Source organism: Aotus nancymaae, unplaced genomic scaffold, assembly GCF_030222135.1.
Source record: "Aotus nancymaae isolate 86718 unplaced genomic scaffold, 86718_ANA_hifiasm-v0.15.2.pri h1tg000089l, whole genome shotgun sequence".
In the NCBI taxonomy this organism is placed as follows: Eukaryota; Metazoa; Chordata; class Mammalia; order Primates; family Aotidae; genus Aotus; species Aotus nancymaae.
The window spans coordinates 16,315,254-16,332,074 of NW_026988504.1; the positions used below are offsets into that span (position 1 = coordinate 16,315,254).

The following is a 16,821-nucleotide window of genomic DNA, read 5'->3' on the forward strand; positions in this document are numbered from 1 at the left end:
TCTTGTTCAGTGCCACGCACAGGGATTGGCAAACCGTGGCCTGTTCTCTATGGCCCGTGAGTGTAGGAAAGGTCGTGGAAAAGAAATCCGAAGAGTAATGCATCATGACACGTGAACATTAGGTGACATTCGAATTTCAGCATCCATAAAGAGCTTTTTTGGGACATCGCCACACTCCTTCCTCTACCTGTCATGCACAGCTGCTTTTGCACCAGTAAGGCAGAGCTGAGTCGTTGCAAGAGACACTCAAGGCCTAACATATGAATACGTACTGTCTGGCCCTTTACGGAAAAAGTTTGTTGAGCCCTGTCATAAAGCAACACTAAATAGAGGACAAAAAAGAACATTCCAAAGCACTAATCAGTCAGTTGCAGAGCTTGCAAGTGGCCTACAAGAAACATAGACGTTTAGATGGCACCATAGTGAGACGTTTTGCCACTCCTCGGAGGCTGTCCATTTTAAATATGACTCCATAATCAGTAGCTATAATTGATGTGGTTACTACTGTTTTCAACTGCCCATGGATGAAGAGATCGGCTTTCTGTCGTATGCCTCTCTCTGAAAACTCTTAGGAGGTGCCTCTCAGTGCTTTTGGGTTTTAGAATCTCAAAACGGCTTTGCGGCCACAGGGAGCCTCCGGGTGTGCAGCCACGGCCACGGAGTCAGGCGCTGGCCACTGCGTGTCAGCCTAGCACTGGTGGCACCCTGAGCTTCCTATTCCCACTGACTCCAAATCATGTCACGCCAGGGAGACGAGAGCAGGATGCTCGGGAAAGTCAACCACAGCTCTGAATCCCAGCCCAGAGCCTGTAACCCGGGTTACCCTGATTAAGCTCTGGAAAGCTACAAAAGAAAGAAATGAAGATGAAATTAAAGTTCATAACGGGAAAGCTGGAGACGAAGGCTCCCAGGGCTGCTTCCTGGCTGTTAGCACCAGCTTCATCATCTTTTTTCCTCCCCGTGCAGCACTTTAATGTTTAATAGCCTCTGTGAAATGGGGATGTTTTCTAGCAGAGAGCAGAGGTCATTATTTCACTGTTAACCCCCTCCGTCTCCCTGTCTGTCCCAGCTTAATGTCCTCATAAATGTGTAGATTTATTTGGGTCTCAGATACATGCCCATCATGAGGCCAACACTTAACATACAAGTGACAGAGAAAATAGAAAAACAGTGTTTGGGTATATTACAGATGCAAAAGAACATTTGATTAGCCTCTCCACTTAGAGTCCCCTGTCCCATGTCCAGTAAATATCATTGAGCACGTGTAATTCCTAAGCCTAAGACATGTGCTTTCAGGATTATCCATTTAAACACAATACTGCATTAGTATGGCATGCCTCCCAGACACTGCAAACCAGCCTTTAAACATTTGGGACATCAAAAAGCACTAGGTAAAATGAAATAATTGGCTAATGTGGATTCCTCACACCATCCCTAACTTAGAAATTTATTATATGTGTAGGAAAATAGGGAAGAATGTTCGAGGCCATTACTATAATAGAGAGCATATGTAACCGGAAGGCACAGATGTGTTGATGGAGAGCCTTTATTTCAGGGTTATGTAATGACTTGATACCTCCCAAGGCCCAAGGCCCTCATGCAATAGGGTTTATTACTTATTCTTTCTTTGGAAAAAAATGATGAAGAGCTTTAAACTGAGCACATCTGCCCATGCAGTCCCCATTTTACTAATGAGAAAGCAAAACACAGCCTGTGAAGAGTGAAGGAAGCCGCTTGGCTGGCTGGCTGGGCTGGGGAGGAGCCCTGCTCACGTGTTGAACCTTGGTCTGCAGGACCGGCTGTACTTCGTCATGGAATACGTCAATGGCGGGGACCTCATGTACCACATTCAGCAAGTAGGAAAATTTAAGGAACCACAAGCAGTGTGAGTATTATTTTTTAAGTCCCTTATTTGAGCAGCCAAGTTCTACCAACTGGAAACTTCCTTTCTTTCCTTTTTTTTTTTTTTTTGGAGATGAAGGTCTCACTCTTCACCCAAGCTGGAGTGCAGTGGCGCGATCTCAGCTCACTGCATCCTTTGCCTCCTGGGCTCAGGTGATTCTCCCACCTCCGCCTCTTGAGTAGCGGGGACTACAGGTGCACACCACCACGCCTGGTTAATTTTCTGGGGTTTTTTTTTTTTTTGGTAGAGATAGGGTTTCACCATCTTGCCCAGGCTGGTCCCGAACTCCTGAGCTCAAGCTGTCGGCCCACCTCGGCCCCCCAAAATGCTGGGATTATAGGCGTGAGTGAGCCACCATGCCCATCTTCAACTGGGAACTTCTGCTGGGTGAAATGAGAAAGTGGGATTCTGCCCAGTTTTAGGTTGAGTGCTATAACCTCCTGGGGGCGGGGCAGATATATGAGTAGGATCCATCTAAGATGGTTCCTAAGGAGCAGTTTATTCTATTTCCAATAAACTGGAGATGCTGCCATATCCCTCATCACCCAGGCCCACCCTCATTGACAGAGTCATTCTTATCTATTGAACTAATGGTTATCACACACCTGCTCTGCACCAGGCACTGGGGGTGTGAAAGGAACGAGGTGCTCCCTTTCTGGAGGGAGTTTACACTCGCAACCTGGAGTTGGAGAAGTCACCTAACAATTAATAGTGTGCTGCTGTAACTTTAGAGACAGGCACAGGATACCATGCAAACCCCTAAAAGTCAGGGAGAGAGGGAAGTGTATCCCCAGGAAATGCCCAGCCCAGAGGTGGGGGAAGAGCCTTCCAAGAGTAGATGTGGACAGTTGCTGAAGCAAGTCCAGGGAGCAGCCTTGCAGCTCAGCAGGTGTGGGAGATGCTGTGAGATTATTTGGGGGACTGGAGGGTGTGGAACGTGGTAGGTAGGGCTCTGGGCGAAGACCCTGGTAAGGAGCCTGGCTGCGGAGGAGGGAAGAAGGAAGGCACCATCAGATTAAGTTTTTGCAGCGCCCTCTGGCTGGGGGAAGAAGGAAGCATGAATGGGAATGTAGAGGCTGGTGCAGGGGCTGGTGAGACTCTATAGATGAGAAGGAGTGGAGCTGTAGTTAGGGCTGGACTTTGGAGCCAAAGAGGAATAAGTGTCTTTGAAAAACATCCTGGAGGAAGAAAAGCAGAACTTGGTGACTGTGGGGGAGAGAAGAGAGAAACCCCTTCAAGTGAGACCCCATTTTAGGTTTGGGTGGGGTCAGCCACCAAGGAGGAGGTGGTTTGGGGGGAGATTCATGAGCTCGGTTAAGAATGTTTCTTTGGAATGCACCTTGCATGACGGGATGTGGGAGCCAGCAGCACAGGAGGAAGACATTGGCTCCCGGATAAGAGATTCATCTGGTGGGGTCGAGGGGTGGAGCTGGGACTTTGGTACCAGAGACATCTCACCTCTCAGGGGCCAGGAAGTCTCAGGAAATGCCAGCGGAACAAGCCTAAACAAAGGGCGAGTTTAGTTCCCCAGTGAGGAAGCCTCATGGGCGTGCACCCTGATGAATGAAGTCAGCAACTGTTAATAGGATTCTGGCTGCTGTGCCATCTAAAAGATCCGCTGGAAGAATTTTTGGCCTGTGAGGGATTATACACCCCCGGGAAGATTAACTGAAGGCAGAATAGGGAAATCTTTGGTTGCAGGCTTTAAAAATGCCGAAGGGGGATTTTTCTGCCCTTATTGTTCCTTTTCAGTTTTCAGAAATGCCTGTCCTTCTCTTCTCTCTTATGCTGTAGTTATAAAGCCTTAAAATACTCAGATTATAAAATAAAGCTTGATCACACAGGACTGTAAAGAGCAGATAGCAAAAAGTCACCCTGTGTTAGGAAGTAACATAAAGGTGACTCGTCCAGTGTCCCTTCATTATATTATTTGTGTGGCAGAAAAGTTTAGAAAAGCATGAAAAAAAATGCAAAGACTGTAGTAACCCCATCCTTTCCTTCTCCCCCTTCCTGTACTCTTCTAGCCTTCAGAGGTGACCCCTCTTTAAGGGTTTGATCTTAATCATTAGAGATTTTTTTCCTCTGCTCATGCAGACATGCGTGCTTATTTTAAGCCTCCTGCATGTGGCATTTGCACAGGCACAGTCTTGTGGCTTCTTGGACTTCAAAGACTCCTAAATGCTATGCAGATTTTAAAATATTCACCCCCTTTTAATCTGAGTTTCAGCTATTAACCTATTAACAATTTTGAAGGGATGATAGTTACTGCTTTTTATTATGAATTATTTAAAAGAGTAAACGCAGATATGAATCACGATGTGCGTCTCATTTATTCCAACACTTGGAAGGAGTGGAAAAACTAGCTAAAGCATTCGTCACCCACTATCCTTTGCCTTCCAGGGCGTAATTGTATTATATTTTCAAACACCAGTGTATTCTGTCGGTGAATAGGAAAATGGAAATTTTCTCTACTCTGCCATACTCCTGACATAGAATAATCTAACTGGTATCCATTCTTTAAATGATTGTATTAGAAATTACTCTGCAGGCAATAAGCTACTTGTCCACCATCCCCACACAAGAGTAGGAAGCCAGCCTCATTGGCTTTATGAGCTGTCTCATTCATGGATGAGCTGGAGGCCGAAGTGATGGAGGGAGGACCCGGGGTCGGAATAACGTGTTCAAGTGATGCTGGTCTCTGAAAGCCTCTGAGTCTGACATTCTTTTCTCTCTTTGATGCTTGAACTTAAGGATGAAAAGTATACAGGCATCTAAAGAAGCAAGTAAGAAACCTGAAGCCTGTTTTCTTTTGCAGATTCTATGCGGCAGAGATTTCCATTGGACTGTTCTTCCTTCATAAAAGAGGAATCATTTATAGGTGTGTATTGAAGCCCTCCTACCAGCAGCTCAGCAGAGAGGTTAGCTGGGCCTCTGTGGGCATGTCATTCTGGGATGGTGACTTAAGACACAGAATTGAAATCCCCCCCAGGAGGAACAGAGACCTGCTGGGACCCACTTTCCTCCTCAGCCTGGAGGCAAATCACATCCACCTTCTGATTTCTAGACCTCAAAGATTTTATGTCTTGTTTCTACTTTTCCCACAAGAAAACACATTTTTCTCTCCAACGACAGCTCTTTCCACTGCCTTTTATTTGGAATGGAGGTCAGGGAGCAATGGAAATGGAATTTCCGTTATAGATATTCAGTCGAAGAAGAACACAGGGAACTGAGGAGAGGCAAGGAAAAAAACTATTGCATTAAATTCTTCCTGTTATTGGCCGGACATGATGGCTCATGCCTGTAATCCCAGCACTTTGAGAGGCCAAGGTGGGTGGATCACGAGGTCAGAAGTTTGAGACCATCCTGACCAACATGGTGAAACCCCGTCTCTACTAAAAATACAAAAATTAGCCAGGTGTGGTGGTGCACACCTGTAATCCCAGCTACTCAGGAGGCTAAGGCAGGAGAATCGTTTGAACCCAGGAGGCGGAGGTTGCAGCGAGCCAAGATTGCTCCACTGCACTCCAGCCTGGGTGACAGAGCGAGACTTGGTCTGAAAAAAAAAATTCTTCCTGTTATTAACTGCACTGAAAGTCTGGCCCCAAAGAAGGAAGAATGTCTTCCAGTATTAATTGAGGCATAATTTAAATGACATAGGGCACAAGGCAGTGGAAGGGACATGTGTATGAGCCAGTGAGGTGGTTCTAAACCTGTGATTTTGCAAACCTGGTTTTGTGTCAGATCCCCTGTGTGGGACATGAATAAATGAAATGATTGGGACTTCCCCAAATGTGCTCAGTTGGAATCTCTAGATTCATAGGCACAGGCAAGATTGGGCATCACTAGTCCAGTCATTTAGTCATTCATTCAGTATGCATGTAAGCACATGCCATAGCCCAGGCACAATATTAGGCGCTGAAGATATCAACACACAGTAACTCCTGATGCTGCTCTCCAGGGACGTATAGTGAATATTGCCACGGAGCTGACAGGTATTCAAATAACCTTCTGTTTCACCAGCTCCAAAGCACACTGTGTTATGTTGTGGAAAGGACTCTGATGTTAACCTGGTTCCTTGCAGGGATCTGAAGTTAGATAACGTCATGTTGGATTCAGAAGGACATATCAAAATTGCTGACTTTGGGATGTGCAAGGAACACATGATGGATGGAGTCACGACCAGGACCTTCTGTGGGACTCCAGATTATATCGCCCCGGAGGTAGGAACCCCAGCACTCGTTTTCTAGACCCGGACTTGCAAACTGTAAACATGGCCCTCTCACAGGGATATGGGGTCACTGGTGAATGAAGTCAGTGCATGGTCAGGACGACTGAATGAGCTAATCAGGACAAAACAGAAAGAGGAGGTCGGAGAGCTCATTGCACATAGTAAGGGGCCGTGTCTTGGTTCCTGAAACGGTGGTTTGCTCCATGTGAGGCAGTCATGTGATAAAATGTATTTCTTAGTTGGTCGTGATCAAAATCATTTCAGAATCACTGCTGACTGGAGGGAATTGATTGTGAAAAAATACTCTGCCTGGAAAAGCGGGGCAAGAAGGTGGTTGCAGTGATGGCGTTTTAGCAACATTGGAGTGATGACTGTTTAAACTGCGTGTTTTCTGGTCTAGGAAGATGTATCTGTGTGATTCTAAGCAAAATGGTTCCAGGACTTGTATCTTTACAGCGGCGGCTGTGCTGCTCTGTTTTTGTTATAACACTTACTGAGGATTTTTTTTTCCTGTTTTTTGAAACAACCTACATGCCAGTGATAGATGGGGCTCTCACTGTAGTCCCTGCAGAGCCAGCTTTCCATCCGCACACAGTCCTGTGGATGCCACAGCGTCTTTCCCATCCGAACCGCAGCATGGCAGAGACCAGTGGATCCAAAGCTGGGCTGGCTTAAGCTCTTCATGGAGCCCTCAGATGAGCTGTGGGCAGCCGGTCCCACATTTATTCAACATATTACCCCATGCCTTTATCTCAGAGACAGGAGGCATAGTGAAAAAGGCACCCACAAGCTCAGAAGTCAGACTAGTGTGACCTTCAATCTGAAATCTATTATTTACAGGCTCTGGGAACTCAGGTGAGTTACTCAACGTCTCTGAATCCTGTTTCTTTAGCAGCACGTTAGGGATAATCTCCTCCTCGTAGAATTGCTGTATGGACTAAAGGGCCTGATAAAACATTTTGCATCTAGTAGACCCTCTGTAGTCATTATTCCAAAGGGGAAGCTGATTTTTATTCCTTCATGGAGACCCTTTACTTTTATGATGTTTCAAGACAGTGTGGAAATGTAAACTTCATTTAGAAATTTAAATTCTGAATCGCATGGCCAGAGGTAATGGGTTATCTTGATGCATAACTTATTGGGATTTTCCCCCAAAAGAACTCACTCGCTAGTACCTCCAGATGTGAGGTGAGATTAAATAGTCTTATTTTTCAAGTATGAAGAATAGACAGGGTACTGCAAGAAATATAACCTTTTGATGTAGTATTTATTCAGAAGCCTGTTACCAGGTGACAGGTATTAAGCAGGCTGTGATTATGAGCCATTCAGCTTCATTTAACAATTCAGCAGATGCTATAAAAGCATAGCGACGGCGAATGGCAGCATTTTTAGGTAGAAAGGTAGCATTGAACCTCATCTCTATTAAGACCAGGTCTCTCCTGTTCCGACAAATAGCTCCTCGTGGTCAGTAATACCCCGGCTATCTAATAACACCGGGAACGACAGTGTCCAGCAGAGATGAAGTTTTCTGTATCATTCAGGTCTGTCCATTTGAGTGTCTTTTTCTCATTGTTGTGGTTTGGTATCATTCACTGTACAAGTTTTTGTTGCCACTGTAACAGATAACCACAAACTCAGCAGTTGAAAATAACTCACATTTATTATCTTGTGGTTCTGGAGATTCGAAGTCTAGAATCAGTCTCACTGGGCTAGAGTCAAACTGTGGGCAGGGCTGGTGTCTTCTGGAAGCTTTGGGGGAGAACCTGTTGCCATCCATGCCTTTTCCAGCGTCTAGAGGCTGCCTGCATTCCTTGGCTCGTGGCGCCTTCTTCCCTCCTCCGTGCAACGTAGCATCTTCCCATCGCTCTGTCTTTTCTGACTTTAATTCCCCAGCCTCCCCCTTCTCATACAGAAATCTTTGGGATTATTTGGGGCCTACTTGGATAATCTGGGATCATCTCCCTAGCCCAAGATCCTTAACTTACATCAGCAAAATCCCTTCTACTGCATAAAGGTAATATATTCACAGGCTCCAGGGATGAGGCTGTGGACATCTGCGGGGAGAGGGGACTTAGTCTGTCACACTTATCATGTGTTGGAGAACCTCCTCACCATCCTCCACAGGAACACCAAAACAAACTTCTGGCATGTTCTGGTAACTTTGGGCCTCTTTGTATGCAGAGAATACCCTGCCGTCACTCTAGATACTTCACATCTGAAACCTTCATTTCCTTCCTTACATCTACTGTACAAGCAACAGTAAAGGAAGCGACCACCACCTATTGTCTACTGTGTGCCAGGCACGCGATAAACTTTCTTTTGGCTGTGGGTGCGGTGGCTTCTACTCCTACAATGCCAGTGCCTTGGGAGGCCGAGGCAGATGGATCATTTGAGGTGGGAGTTTGAGACCAGCCTGGCCAATGGGGTGAAACCCCATCTCTACTAAAAAATAGAAAAATTAGCCAGGCGTGGTGGTGGGCACCTATAATCCCAGCTACTCAGGAGGCTGAGGCAAGAGAATCACTTGAACTCGGGAGGCAGGGGTTGCAGTGAGCTAAGATTGTGCCACTGCACTCCAGCCTGGGCAACAGAGTGAGACACCTTCTCAAAAAAAAATAGATAAATAATATAAACTTTCTCTCATTTAATCCTCATGACAAGCCCCATAGGGAGGCAGCATCAGGCCTGTGTTTCAGATGAGATGACAGAGGCGGTAAGTAATGTGTCTCAGGCCGCGTTAGTGAGATATGCCAGAATTAGCCTTCCATCCCAAGCTCAGGTCACCTCCAAACCTTTGCGCTGCTCACTACACTAAACTGCTTAGAACTTTGAGCAATTTACATGTCCAGACAGCACTCTGTGTGCCTACTGTGCGCAAGCATGGTGCCACGAGGGATACAGAAATACCTCAGATGGCCCTCGCCCTCCATGTGCTTTTAGTTGATAAGAATTGACATTCATACTGACCAGCAGAAATAAAAATCCATGTGTGGATTCCAGTTGGCTTTCATTGAAAACATCAGCCGCTGCTGCTTTGGAAAATCAATTAATAATCACTTTAGGTTGTTTTATCTTTTTTGTTGGCTTTTTTTTTTTTCTTTTGAAATGGAATCTTTCTCTATTGCCCAGGCTGGAGTGCAGTGGCACAATCTCAGCTCACTGCAACCTCCACCTTCCAGGTTCAAGCGATTCTCCTGCCTCAACCTCCCAAGTAGCTGGGATTACAGGCACCTACCACCAAGCCTGGCTAATTTTTGTATTTTTAGTAGAGACGGGGTTTCACCATGTTGGCCAGGCTGGTCTTGAACTCCTGATCACAGATGATCCACCCACTTCTGCCTCTCAAAGTGCTGGCATCATGGGTGTGAGCTACCACACCCAGCCTTTTTTTTTTGAGACAGAGTCTCACTCTGCTGCCTAGACTGGAGTGCCATAGCTCACTGCAGCCTCAACCTCCTGGGCTCAGGGGATCCTCCCGCCTCAGTCCCTGGGTAGCTGGTACTACAGGTGTGTGCCACCACCTATATGCCTGGCCTGTTTCAGCTTTTGCTAGTATTTTTTCCTCATAAGTACTCAGTAATTTGGCATATTTGGCCACACGAATACTTGCAGTATAGAGAAAGACCAGATAGATTCAAGGTTGCCAAATGTGCAGAGGTTAAAATAATCCTGTCTTCTGTGCAAATACTCCTGTCAGGCAGAGACAAAGTCATTATCTTACATGACATTTTCCTTAATAGGCAAAGCAGAGGCTTAAGTATTTATGGCTATTTGTTCAAAAACCTTGAAATCGATTAATACTGTAGCATCTCCTTAGCCAGGGAAGCCAAGCTGAGGCAGAAAATATCACTAATAGATGAGAGTTTGAAGTTGAAATGGACACCCACAGCAGGGGCACTCATCAGAAAATAATTCCGAAAGCTGACACAGAGGGTCCTCTTTGCTTTGACATAGAAAGAATTCTTTGGGGTCAGTGAGAGTCCTTGAGCAAGCCGAGCAAAGGCTTCATTTGGATTTAATCTGCCTCTGAAAGTTAGTTATTTTGGGCGTGTGAGATCCGAGCATAAGTCAAGTAGCTCCCAGCAGCCAAGAATCAGACTCCAGGCACTAGCATTGCACTCTCTCCTGGAAGAAAGAGAAGTGGCAGGAAGAGGGTCTGCTTATAGCCTGTGTCCCAAGAACCCCCTGCTGCAGTGGGAGCAAAGCTTTTTATTTTATTTATTTTATATAATTTTGTTCTATTAATTTTAATTTTTTAAAGACTGAGTTTCACTCTGTCGTCCAGGCTGGAGCACAGTGGAAATCATAGCTCTCAGCAGTCTCAGTCTCCTGGGCCCGAGGAACTGGGACTACAAGCATGTGCCACCACACCTGCTAATTTTTAAATTTTTTTTGTAGAGACAGGAGTCTCGCTATGTTGCCCAGGCTGGTGTCAAATTTCTGGACTCAGGCAATCCTCCTGCCTTGGTTCTCCAAAGTGCTAGAATTACAGACCTGAGCCACTGTGCCTGGCCCTGAAGTGAATCTTTTTCAAATGTGCCATGTAGAGTCTTCCTCACAGCATTGCTATGGTGGGGACTACGTTAGACCACACGCTAAGGACATTACCCGTGATGCACTGACTGTCTGCTCTGCACCACCCCCCACCCTCCGCCCCGAGCACTTCTGACTTGCCACATTTTATGCATGAGCAGAAGATTCAGTGACTTGCCGAAGGTCACACAGCTGGCAAGAGGCAAAGGTGAGATTTGGATCCGAGACGTTCTGACCCCTGAGCCCACACATTCTTTTTACCGGTTGCACTGTCTCAGAGATGGGAGCAAAAGCAGGTAAAAGGGAGTCCTCAGTCTGGGCCATGTTTTCTTGGCCACTCACTCATCTCAGAGCGAATCAGGGTCCTGAGTCGTGATCAGAGAGGCAGTCAGTGATGCAGAATTGCATGCCGGCTGTTAACCCCAGGGAGGTCCCTTAGAAACCAAAGGTGATCCAGCCACACGCAAGCTCCTTCCCCACACATGGGCATCAATCTCGGCACGTTCAGGGTGTCCCCCAAGTGCCAGGTGCTGTTCCAGGCCTGGGGGTGCTGGGCCAGAAAGAGGAGCCTAAGGAGAGCTGGGGCTAGAGGCAGTTGGAAATCAGTGACTGCAACCCAGGAGGGCTGTGGATTTCGAGAGGTGGACAGGGCAGTATTCTTGCAGTAACAGATGGTGCCTCCAACGTGGCTGAAATTTCCAGGGAAGAAGCTGCACACATGGTTGCCTGCCCTGAATCCAGCTGCCCGTCAGCAGATGGGCACGCTCCTGGGAGGATTGGGGACTGTATGGATCCAGAGAGCTGGAGAGCCATCCTGGGGTCACAGCTTCTGTGTTCCAGCCCTACAAGAATGCCAGCCCAGGGAGGCCTGCGACAGCAGCCAGATACCTGCATTTTTCTGTAAAATACACCCAACTGTTTCAAGTTGGCCCCAACATATATTTTTTAACACGTGTATACAGGTGAAATTCAGCCAATGGGTTATTGACTGTGACCTCCCTTCTTAAGGTCAAAAGTCCTATTAATATTTGGGGGGGTGGATATTAAAGATGGGAGGAAAAAAGACCAAGGGATGTCCAGAGAGGTACAAGCACTAGACAGCCTTGTCTCATTCTCGGACCCCAGGGAGGCAAGTGTTCCTGAAGTCAGGGTGGCCAGGGACCGAGGAGGTCCAGCAACAGGGGTGGGGTGGGGAGAAGATCCAGCCACAGGGAGCTGATGATCCCTGAGAGAGCAGTGTCCATAGTGACGACGGCATGGGGTGAGCGAGCGTCAGCAGCCCAGCAGGAGGACCCTCTCTTTGAGGACATCTATGATAAATGGAAGAAAGAAAGTGGTCAGTCACTCCCAGGAAGGCAGACCGAAGGAAGCATCATTTATGTTGCAGAAACTTGAGCCTGTTTCTAAGCCAAAGGGAAAATGCTGGGGGGGTGGGTGGCGGGGAGGGCAAGGAGAGAGAGAGAAAGAGAGAGAAGGAATGGGCTACATGTAGTAAGGATGCCCTTTTCCCCTCAGCTTCAGGAGGAAGATGAGGGGCACAGGAGACCTCTCGGTGGCACGAAAGCTGAAATACCCTCCCTGGCTGGTCTACATCTTCAGAGGGTGACACCAGGAAGGGCGGCTGCAGCCCTGCAGATGGGGATCGGTTTGGGAGGAGGTCCACAGTGTGATGAGAGAGCAGAGACCCCAGAGCTGGGAAAGCGTGGGGCGGGGCGCGCATCGGTGGTAACTCCAGCAAGGCTCAGCAGGCCTGGTGTGGGGAGAGCAAGGAGTGCTCAGGTCTGGGGGTGTCCAGGGAAGGCAGCTGAGCCTCCTGGAAGTGCCCCTCAAGGTACTGGGAACCAGTGAGTGGGGTGGGAAGGGAGTCGAGGATCTGTCAGAGCAGAATTGAGGGGCCAAGGTCCCAAAGAGCGTAGAGACTCTGACAGTAAGATCTGGGGGGCAGGGGGAGGAATGAATGGGAGTTGGGGGGGCAGGCCCTGTGCACAGGGCTCTGAATTAGGCACCTCGAAGAAGCTAAAGCCTTCACAGTAGCCCCAAGATCTTTTAGCACCTGGGCCCCCCATTCCCTCCCTGCCCTCCTCCCCCTGCCCTCCGCCCCTCCTGATCTCGCTAACCTGCTGCACTAGCTCCCTTTCCACTCTCCAGTTTACCAGACCTCTCCATCCTCAGGCCGTGCCTATTCTCATCCCTCCACCCAGCCTGTCCCACCCCAGGTATCAGCTCAGAGATCGCCCTGGGGAGGCCCCCTGCCCTGGTGACCCTATATAAACCTGCAAACCTCCAGTCCCAACGAGCACCACTGACCCCTGTCTCTGCTGTTTTTCATGGCACTCGATCCCCTTGGAGGGACAAGGATGTGCTCCTGGATGGATTTTTCAGTCTGTCCCACCAAGCTCCACCAAGGGCAGGATTTCATCTGGTGTTGGCTGCTGTTCCCCCACACCAGGGTCTGGAGCAGTGCCTGGCACTCAGTGTGTACTTGGCATGAGTGCCTGCACCCTGCACTCCTAGATGTGGCCACCTAGGAATCTGCTATGGGGACACCGCAGGAGGACAGAAATGAAACCCTGGAGACTGAGAGGGGTGGAGCTCTTTGGCCAGGTGATTGGAAGGGTGATTTCCAAGGCCATCACAGGTGTGGGGCTCATGGTGGATGACACAGGGCAGAGAAGGGCCACACCCCTTCATGTCATCAGCTGAAGAGCCAGCAGGTTGGGAGACCTGAGTGTCTGAAGGTCAATGGGACATCAGCCCGGGTCCCCCAGACAGCCCCAGCTGCCCCTAGAAACTTCTCCTGGCCTCTGGGGAAAGGATTGTAGAGAGGGATAGAAAATAATAAGAGTATCTAAAAATTCAAAGAGAAAATAACTCGTGGTATACACGCAGCCGGGTAAGTCAGGCAGTAAATTAGCATTTGCCACCTAGAAGAAAGAGGGAGAGTGAGATACAGAGAGAGAGAGAAGCCAGTCAGCACCAGCAATGGCTCCTCTGCAATCAGCCGCTTCTGAACCACAGGCCGCACACCAGCCCCGCACAGGCAGGAGCCAAGAAAAGCACTTGATGAAAGAAAGAGAATGATAAACCAAAGGACAGCTTTCTTTCTATCGAAGGCCAATTTCTCTCTATGGAGGGTCATGGTCCAATGACTCCAGCGTTACAAAAGAAAATGAAGCCGCCGCTCTCCCTCAAAGAAATATTTAAAGAGCCAAAGCCAGGCTTTCCTTCAGGGTCTTCAAGTTGTGCAATTCTCAGATCTTTTCTAAGAATTACGTTGGTTTTATTGTCTCATATATTGCATTGTCTGCGTGCAGCTGTTTAACTGTCTCATAATTCTCCTGGCCTTGGAGTTTAATCAGTTTAGCCTCTTCTCTGGAGCACTGGGTACCTTCTGTGATATTGTGGTCTGTGAAACAAATGTGGCCCGCTCCTTTCTTCTGAGCACCCCCACTTCCAATTCTTCCTCCAGAAATAACCAGCTCCTGGTGGATTTGCTGCCGCTTCACGAATGCCTGCTACATCCTAGACCAGGGCCGAGCACCTTGTTTTTGTTTAATGCTAAGTCAGTTCTAATTACTAGATGGTGAAACTGAGGCACAGAGATTTGTTCATTTTCCCCACCTTCCCAGTTCAAGGTAGACTTGGGCTTTGAACACAGGACTGAGCAGCTTTTCCCTGCAGTGACTGTTACCCTAGGAGGAAAGGCCTGCAGATATCGGCTCCAACGCTACCCAGAGAACATGTCACTCCACGTGCGCCAGTGAGCGGCTCTCACAGGCCCGTTACAGGTTTTCAGGGCCCGGATAATGCTTGTTAGACTTTTACTCCTGGTATTTGGCAGCATGCATTAATTGGCCCTTTATTTAGGGATTTGTTTAAATCCTGTAAAAGTGGGTCAGATTTCTGAGCTTTATTTCACCCCTTACTTTGTAACATTGCCCAGGCGATGAGCAGGATGAAGGTGGCTATCGTGAGAGATTACTACCATTTGTTCATTTCTTGCTCTGCACCATGCACTTAGGCCTGTTATCACATCTAATTCTTACAATAGTCATCTGAGGTAAGTGGTATTATTCAGGCTTTACAAACATGGTAAAGGAGACTTGGAGAGGAGAAGGGACCTGTCCAGGGCCCTCAGATGGCACATGGCAGGGGCAGAATGCTGGCTCGCCAGCCTCAGAGCACAGGCTGGCGCTCCGATGCCACCTGCGACCAGTTGCCACCTCAGTGTGTAACTTACTGCCCTGTCTCCAAATCCCATCTGCAGAGATCCGCTAGACTTTGAGACTTCCTGGCTCTGGAAAGTCTTTTAATCCAGCTAATAAAGCTCCTACAGACTCAACAGTTATTCCTAACTCACACTTTATTCCTTTACTCTACAAGCAGTTATTTTGTTCTGATGCACAATTAACATTTTGCACAGCTCTTCTGCTGAGCCCAGAGGAGGCCTGAGATGGGCAGGGTCCCACAGGTGGTTCCCGAGCTGGGACTCCTGCCCAGCTCCTCCCCAGCACCTGCTACCCCCCTGCCACCCTCAGAGGGGAGACCAGGGACGAGGGCTGCTGCTGATTGAGCCTGGGAACCACTTGGAGAGAGGCTGCAGGGCCAGTGACAATGCATTTGACTCTGGATTGGTTCCGTTCTGCAGTGTTTTAGCCTAACATGGTCTTAATATCTACCCCTGAAGGGAAGACTTCCTGTTGGATTTCTGGTGGCTGCTTCTTCCTCATTGTATGATAAACTGTGTTAGTTCCTTCTCACATTGCGATACAGAAATACCTGAGACTGGGTAATTTATAAAGAAAAGATGTTGAATTGGTTCACGGTTCTGCTGGCTGTACAGGAAGCACGGCTGGGGAGGCCTCAGGAAACTCACAATCACGGCGGAAGGCAAAGGGGAAGCAGCACATCTTCCAGAGCCAGAGCAAGAGCAAGAGAGACAGAAGGGGCTGCTACCCACTTCCAAAGAGCCAGATCTCGGGGCGGCTACCCAATCCCAGACAACCAGATCTCAGGGCTGCTACCCGCTCCCAGACAGCCAGATCTCGGGGCTGCTACCCGCTCCCAGACAGCCAGATCTCGGGGCTGCTACCCACTTCCAAACAACCAGATCTCGTGAGAACTCTGTCACGAGACTGGCACTGGGGGATGACGCTAAGCCATTCACGAGAAACTGCTCCCATGCTCCAATCACCTCCCACCGGGCCCCCCTCCAGCACTGGGGATTATATTTCAACATGAAATGTGGACAGGGACACATATCCAAATCATATTATAAACTCTGGCTACAGTTCTGCTATTTTAAGAACTTGGGGTGACATCTGTATAATAAGATATAATCATAGCGTCTTCCTCAAAGCCCACCTGTGAGGGCTCAGTGAGTCTGGCCATGATGACTTAGCCTGCCTCAGAGGGAGCACTCCAGAAAGCCTTGTCCATTATTTGGCCGTTGTTTGAAGTATTTATTGATGTGTAATCGACCCGGAACATAATGGCTTACAACAATAATCACGTTGGGCCGGGTGCAGTGGCTCATGCCTGTAATCTCAGCACTTTGGGAGGCCGAGGCAGGAGCATCACTTGAGGCCAGGAGTTCAAGGCCAGCCTGGCCAACGTGGCGAAACCCTATCTCTACTAAAAATACAAAAAAAATAGCTGGGTGTGGTGGCAGGCACCTGTAGTCCCAGCTACTCAGGAGGCTGAGGCATGAGAGTCACTTGAACCTGGAAGGCAGAGGCTGAGGTGAGTCGAGATCACGCCACTGCTCTCCAGCCTAGGCAGCAGGGAAACTCTGTCACCAAATAAATAAGTAAAGTTAATGCTGTGATTCTCGGAGTCAGGGCCTCCATCAGGATGGACTCCTTGCTGCCGCAGGGACATCCCTACCATGGCTCTGCTGGGGCTGGAGGACCTAAGGTGCCTTCCAGCTGCTGGCCAAGGCCACGTGGGTTCTCCTCTACCTGGTCCTTCCTTCCATGCAGCCACTTGTCACTGAGCTTCTTGACATGGTGCTGGCTATTAAAAGGGCAAAAACAGAAGCCACGGGCTGCTTACATCTATACCTGGAACTTACCTGTGTTACTTCTACCACATTCTGTAGGTCAAGGGTAGTGAGGACCAGGCAAGAGGGCCCCTGTCCTGTGTTGTAGAGCAGAGA

At 48.3% G+C, this 16,821-nt stretch overlaps 1 protein-coding gene across 4 annotated transcripts in view; it reads left to right on the forward strand.

Moving 5' to 3' along the window:
* Positions 1-16,821, forward strand: part of PRKCA (protein kinase C alpha) — a 495,684-nt gene that overhangs the window by 423,559 nt on the left and 55,304 nt on the right. For all 4 annotated transcript variants that reach the window (XM_012453857.3, XM_012453858.2, XM_012453859.3 and 1 more), the window contains 3 exons: positions 1,794-1,885; positions 4,719-4,781; positions 5,985-6,123. In XM_012453857.3, the coding sequence (XP_012309280.1) occupies positions 1,794-1,885; positions 4,719-4,781; positions 5,985-6,123 (294 nt within the window). The remainder of the gene's footprint in view (positions 1-1,793; positions 1,886-4,718; positions 4,782-5,984; positions 6,124-16,821) is intronic.